At 31.8% G+C, this 7,017-nt stretch overlaps 1 protein-coding gene across 1 annotated transcript; it reads left to right on the top strand.

Moving 5' to 3' along the window:
• Window positions 1-3,010: 3,010 nt before the first annotated feature.
• LOC107895736 (pollen receptor-like kinase 3) lies at window positions 3,011-5,496 on the top strand. The gene is made up of 2 exons (XM_016820969.2): window positions 3,011-4,465; window positions 4,559-5,496. The coding sequence occupies exons 1-2, from the start codon at window positions 3,148-3,150 to the stop codon at window positions 5,152-5,154; spliced, it is 1,914 nt and encodes a 637-aa protein (XP_016676458.1). The 5' UTR covers window positions 3,011-3,147; the 3' UTR covers window positions 5,155-5,496.
• Window positions 5,497-7,017: the final 1,521 nt, after the last annotated feature.

Here is a 7,017-nt window from a genome sequence, read left to right as displayed (position 1 = left end):
ATTTAAAATTAATATGAAAAATTTGAAGACGAATTATCATACACGATTTGAAAAATTCAAAAAAACAGACTGAACTAAATTCTACCCCTAGGTGTAAATGAATACCTCTTCAAAAGAGGAGGGATCCACTTACACAATTTTAAAATTAAAATTAATTTATTTTTGTATTTTTTAAAATAATTTAATAATTCAACCATTTAATTTATTAATATAATTGTGTTTATTATTATTTAAATTATTAAATTAATTCAATATTCTATCCCGTCAATCTAAAATATTATTTATGTTAATATATATTTAATAATTAATATTTTATATAAAATAACAAACTTTATCTACAAAAATTTATAAAAATATTAAAACCAATTTAATTTTACAACGCCATAAAAGTGAATTATTCCTCTCTCACAAATATTAGCCACGAAAATATAAATAAAAAAATAAAATTATAAATTATAGTATTAATAAATTTATTATAAATATTATGAATAATTTAAAAAAGAAAAAGAAAAAGAAAAGATCTAAAATGATAGTATTAATTAACGAGACTTTTTATTTTGCTTGAACGAGTCTTAAAATGTATATTGACCAAAAGTAAACCCAAAACTAAGGTCTCCCTATTCTCACATTAACTAAATATAAAAGTCATGGAGGTGACTTGTCTAAGTATTCTCATCCCTACTTAGTAGCCGCTCCTTGACCATAGTTATTAATTTTATATACAAGTTTCAACTTTGGGGGTTGAAGTTCTCAAACCACGAATAACTGTAAGTGATTAAACATGTTTCGCACTTCTAACATAAAAAAATATTTCTAAATGAATTACTTTTTAGGAGAAAAATTGTTTCTCTCAAATCAAAAATTGATTCAAAAATAGGTGATATCAATTAGTTCATTCGATTTTAATCGAAATTTGAATACATCTACCGAAAAGTATTTTTTTTAAAGCTGAAAATTTTAATTTCTCCTGAAAATATTTTTTTTTCTAGAAGCACTTTTTAGAATTATTCTTAAACTAGGTTTAAGTGTTGATTAGAGTTTCGATAGAGGTTTTAGAAATTTTGATTTATTTATTATATTTTTATTTTTAATATAATTTAAATAATGAATTTAATTTTTTACCGATTAGAGTTTAAATTGATTTAATTCTAGATTGCATAATTTAATAGGCTTAACATGGGTCTATAATTAAAAAACTTATTTCTATTTAACTCTAGATATAAAAAAAATTGTAAATAATAAATATATTTTTAAAAGTGTAATATTAATTGAATAGTGAATTTAGGCCGGGGATGTGGACTAACTTAGATAAAAAAAACAAGTACAAAGGAAGAAAATAAAGAAAATATCAAACTCCAGTGCCCCATCCAGTGATCGGATAGGACTATGGGCAGGTACCATGTGGAATAAAAACAAAAAATTTAGCAGGAACTGTTTTCATCATGTTCTAAATGTTCTCTCTCTTTTTTTCTTCTTCTTATTGTAGAGTCTTTTTCCCTGTCTTCCTTAGATCATGATGTTTGACTATTTATATGATATGGATATTATATATTGATGTGATGTATTAGATAGATTTTATGCACATCAACACGTATCATATCTTAGACTTAATACGTGTGTGAGAATTAAATGTCGATAATGACAATAAATCACAAAGAAAGAGAGAAAAAATAGAACACACAGAATTTTACATAGAAATTCTTTTGAGAAAAAAAAGAAGAAAATTCACAATATCAAATTCGAATAACACAAGAGGAGAAATGATTATGTCTATTTATAGGTTTAAAAATCTTATTATAATCAAAGTCAGATAGAAATAATGTAGTAAGATTAAAACATCTTATTCTAATCAAACATCAAATAGAGGAAGTAAAAGTTTGTACTGATTTTACTTGTGCAACCTGTATCGTACCGCAGGGACCTTCGGCCTTCGCACTCCCGATTGCAACCCTAATCCAATTCGAATAATTTATGAGCATCAATTTCTCATTTACGCTTCTAGCGTTAGGTCGCATTTATATTTTGAAGGGTTTATTTCTTTTATTTTTGCATACTTTGAAGTTATTGGTATACTTATGAATATGGGCGATTTGCATCTGGATTGACATATTTTTGTCCGGTACTGTAGGATCTGTTTATGATCAAAACCTTGTCCATCCGAGAAGCTCTCTCTTGGATTAAGTTGAAAGGGTGGGATAATGTCTAGGTTGTGTCAAACACTAAGGATGCTATTATTTCATTGAATAGTCAATCTTTAGGAATATGTTAAAATTGTTTAATTTTGCGTGATTGTTTACAATTGGAAACACAATTTCAATATTTTCTTTCCATTTGACACGTCAAACTGTTAATAAGGCGGTTCACAGTTTGGCTAGGACGGTCTTATCCTATACAAATCATACATATTTTATTTCTTCTCTTGTCTTTTCTAAATTGTAAGTTTTGAGTAATGTGTGAATAGCTTTACGGTTGGAAGGGATGTTTAAGACTAGGCGTATAGAGTAAGCCTGTTAACTTGGGGTTAGTGTAGTTCCCTTTCAATTTGGTGTTAGACTGATTGTTTACTTATTTTCTTCATAGTTTTAATGATAAGCTGACTTAGGCTAAAAAAAAGTATTATCACAAGTCTTGACTTGTATGGAGCAATGGTTAAAGTTATTATTAGTCACTTATTTAACATAGATTGGAACACTATTACCCACATCCCCTACCCCAATTTATATAGAAAAATAATATTTAAAATATAATTGAATTGATAATTAAATTAATTTATCTTTAATTTGCTTGGATTCTGCCTTTTGTGAAGAAATCCACACTATTTTGGTGCAGAAATGAAGGCTGAAGCCCAAGTTTTGAGAGGTGGTAATGATAATCATTTCAAATCCGTACATGTTAAACGGTAATAACGGATTTTTCTTAAACTTTTGACTTGTTCAAAAACTTGTTTCCTCTCCCTCTTTCCCTTTACATGTCCCTCACAAAGAGAAAAAGAAAAACAACAATATCGAGTCATCATGAGAAAAAGACAACAACAATCCAAGAAAATACGAAAAATCAGCACATCATTAGCTCCTTACTATCAAAACCTACTAAATATACATTGCCAAAAACCGCCTTGAGGCTTCCTTCCACTTTGGTTAAAAGTAAATGGCCGAGGGATGGCTTTTCAAGTTGTTTCTTCTCATGTTGTTGCCACCATTAACGTTTTCTGTATCAGATTCTAAGGCCTTGTTAGAACTTAAGAAATTTTTTACAAATTCTAGTGCTCTTAATTCTTGGGTGCCAAACTCAGTCCCTTGCAATAAACAAACACCTTGGGGTGGATTGCTTTGTCATAATGGTGTGGTTCAAGGCTTGCGTCTTGAAGGAATGGGGTTATCAGGAAGTATTGATATGGATGCTTTGGTTGAGATTAAGGGTTTGCGCTCTCTCAGTGTTATTAACAATTCTTTTCAAGGAATCATTCCCCAACTCAATCGATTGGGGGCTTTAAAGGCTTTATTCTTATCAGGGAATCAATTTTCGGGTGAAATCCCACCCCATTTTTTTACTAACATGAAATCATTGAAGAAAGTTTGGTTATCACATAACAAATTCATAGGGGGCATTCCATTTTCATTGGGTCAGTTGCCTCATCTAATCGAATTACACTTGGAGAACAATCAATTCAGTGGATATATTCCGGCTTTTGATCACCCAAATTTGAAGTCCATAAATTTATCAAACAATAGACTTGGGGGGGAGATCCCTATTAGTTTATCAAATTTTAGTGCAAACTCATTTGCAGGAAATCCAGGTCTTTGCGGGAAAATCTTGGGTGTTAACTGTACCAAGCCAGTTCAAAATACTGCGAAACTAGTGACGAATCAAAAACATGTGGTTGGTAAATCTGATAAAAAATTGCCCTCGAAAATCATTGTCGCACTCATAATATTAGGAGTGATGTTGGTTTTTGTAATTATCTTAGCAGCAATTAGATGGGTGAAGAAGAAGAAGAAGGGTCCCAATGGTCCAACCACTAGCTCTGAAGGGGCCATCGAAGTGCAGGTTTCGATGCCAACTGCGAAAGAAGAGGAAGTAAATAGAAAAAGAAGTGGAAGCTCTTCTCGTAAAGGGTCGGGCCATGTAAAGGAAGGTGGTGGTGCAGCGGAGCTAGTCATGGTAAATGATGAAAAAGGCAGTTTTGGGTTGACAGAGTTGATGAAGGCAGCCGCAGAAGTGCTGGGAAATGGGGAGCTAGGGTTTTGTTATAAAGTTACGATGGCTAATGAAGTTCCGGTGGTTGTAAAAAGGATGAGAGATATGAATGCATTAGGAAAAGATGAGTTTGATAAACAAGTTAAACAATTTGGAAATCTACGACACCCCAATATTTTAACACCTTTAGCTTACCATTACCGAAGAGAGGAAAAGCTTCTTGTCTATCAATACCTTCCTAATGGTTGTTTACTTTACCAATTGCATGGTATGAAATTTTATCTTCCTCCTTTGCCTGTGTATCTCAAATTTGTTAATATATTCAAATTCATTCAACATTTTATGCCGTTATATGGAACAGGTGAGCATGACACATCCTATGTTGGACTTGATTGGCCTGCCAGACTAAAGATTGTGCAAGGAATTGCCAAGGGACTGGATTATCTTCACATGGAACTTGCTTCCCTTGATGTGCCTCATGGCAATCTCAAATCAAGCAATGTATTACTTGGCCCTGATAATCATCCATTTCTGTCGGATTATGGATTTTGCTCATTAGTAAACACCGACAGGGTCGAAGCTTTGTTTGCTTATAAGACCCCAGATGTTATACAACATGGAAATGTATCTCCTAAAAGTGATGTATATTGTTTAGGAGTTGTGATTCTTGAAATCCTTACAGGGCGATTCCCATCTCAATATCTTAATGATGGGAATCGTGGAACTGATGTAGTCCAATGGGCGGAATCAGCATTTGCTGAAAGTCGACAGGCAGAAATGCTTGATCCAGAAATAACCAGCTCCCAAAATTCATCAGTCGCCAACATGGAGAAGCTCCTCCATATAGGCTTACTTTGCACTCAAACAAGTGTTGAGAATCGTTTAGAAATAAAAGAAGCCCTTAGAATGATAGAGGATGTACAAGTAGAGGAAGGCCCCCTCTCGATATTAGTATAGAATAATCCAAGTCCCTTACCACCTATTCGAGATGGATTTGCATAATAGATCAGAACATTTGAGGTGGAGATAGTATCGTCTTTGCTATCTTGTTTAGCCATCTACAAAGTAAACTATGTGCACAACTATGTAAATAGAAGTTTGAGTTTTGTGTCGTTCAAAAAATTCTCACCGTAGAATGAGTACCAATGGCTTTTTACAATGATCTGTAGGTCCCTACCGTAGAAAATTTAGGTTGATGCTCAAAACAAGTATTGTAAACAACATTTTTAAATGTAAATTTAGAACTTTCTTTAACTTGTACATTGATTGTCATGTTTTAGCTTTCTAAAAACATGTTTCTTAAACAAGTGTATCCTGCTTCAACATTTAAGTAAGGAAATATTTTGTTGGGTCACGGGATTAGAATTTAAGTTTGATAACTTATGAATCTTAGTTCTTTTATAAATATTGAAATTATTTAAAAGAGATTAGAAACTTATCAAATGTATATATGTATCGAAATCACATATTTAAACATAGATATGTGTTTTAAAATAATATATAGTAAATACTAAAATGTATAATTTCAAACTAATTAATAATAACAATGTACGATATTAAAATAAGAAAATTAGAATATTAAATTATGAGTAAAACGAAATTTAAACACAAAAAAAAATCAAATTAAGAATATTAAATGAAACGTAGAGTAAATAGTATAGATACACAAATATATAAAAAAAATTAGAACACATATATACTTGTTAAAATTTCAAAAAAACTAAAAATTATTTTAATTCAAATTGTAAATGAAAAAAATTATGCAATAAGTAGTTAGTTTAAATCATGGATAATTTAACATTAAAAAAGTGTACTACCCTAACACGTCTTCTGTCTGCTCTCTCTAGTAGTTTCAGGGTTTTTTTGTTTTTGTTTTTCTATTGGTCTTTTGTTTGCTTGACGGTGGAAAGTTCTTTAAAGTTCTTTCACTTTTTTTTGATCAATTACATCATACAATTTAGTTCTAAACATTATTATGGAAGCGAAATTTGCTGGACTTACGATTAACGAGGAGGAAGATGCAGTTCTACAAATACAAAGTGAGCCAAATTCGGATAGAGAAGTGGGGGTTTTTCGACTAGTAGGTTGTTTCCTAACAAGTATCATCCATTTTCGAGCAATGAAGAATACCATGGCAAATCTATGGCATCTGGTTCGGGGGGTTCAGATTCGAGATGTAGGGGAGAAAATGTATTTGTTTCAATTCTTTCATGTTATGGATATGGAGAGGGTCTTAAAGGGTTCACCATGGACGTTTAATAATCACTTATTGGTGCTACCTAAGTTACAATGGGGGGAGAATCCATCAGAAGTCCCATTAATTTATACACCTTTTTGGGTACGATTTATGATATCCCGGTTGGTTTTTTCTCTGAAAATTTGACGATGCAATTGGGTAATTTTATAGGTACTTTTCTGGAATATGATGGTTCAAATCTCGGGAAAGAAAACAGAAATTTTATGAGGCTAAGAGCCCAAATTGATATACGACGCCCCTTGAAAAGGAAGAAACAGATTATGTTTTATGGGAAATGCTCATATGTCAGATTTAAATATGAAAGATTATTTTGTTTTTATTGTGGTCGTTTGGGCCATAGTGACTCCTTTTGTGAAGCTAAAATTGTTTTGGGAGTGGAAATTGCTGAATGGGATGGGATTTATCATTAATAGCACAATCTCGTAGAGCTTTAGCAATAATTAGTGTTTGGCTCTGGGAAGAAAGAGAGGGAGAATGGGGTGGTAATCAAGAGGGAAGTCAAATATTAGGAAATTTCTTAGGGGGTTAGGAAAAAAAATGGGAAAAAAGAATATTGTAGATCT

Source organism: Gossypium hirsutum, chromosome A10 (genome assembly GCF_007990345.1).
Source record: "Gossypium hirsutum isolate 1008001.06 chromosome A10, Gossypium_hirsutum_v2.1, whole genome shotgun sequence".
Taxonomy (NCBI): Eukaryota; Viridiplantae; Streptophyta; class Magnoliopsida; order Malvales; family Malvaceae; genus Gossypium; species Gossypium hirsutum.
The sequence above is the reverse complement of the archived record's forward strand: the minus strand, read 5'-3'. Positions and strand labels throughout refer to the sequence as shown.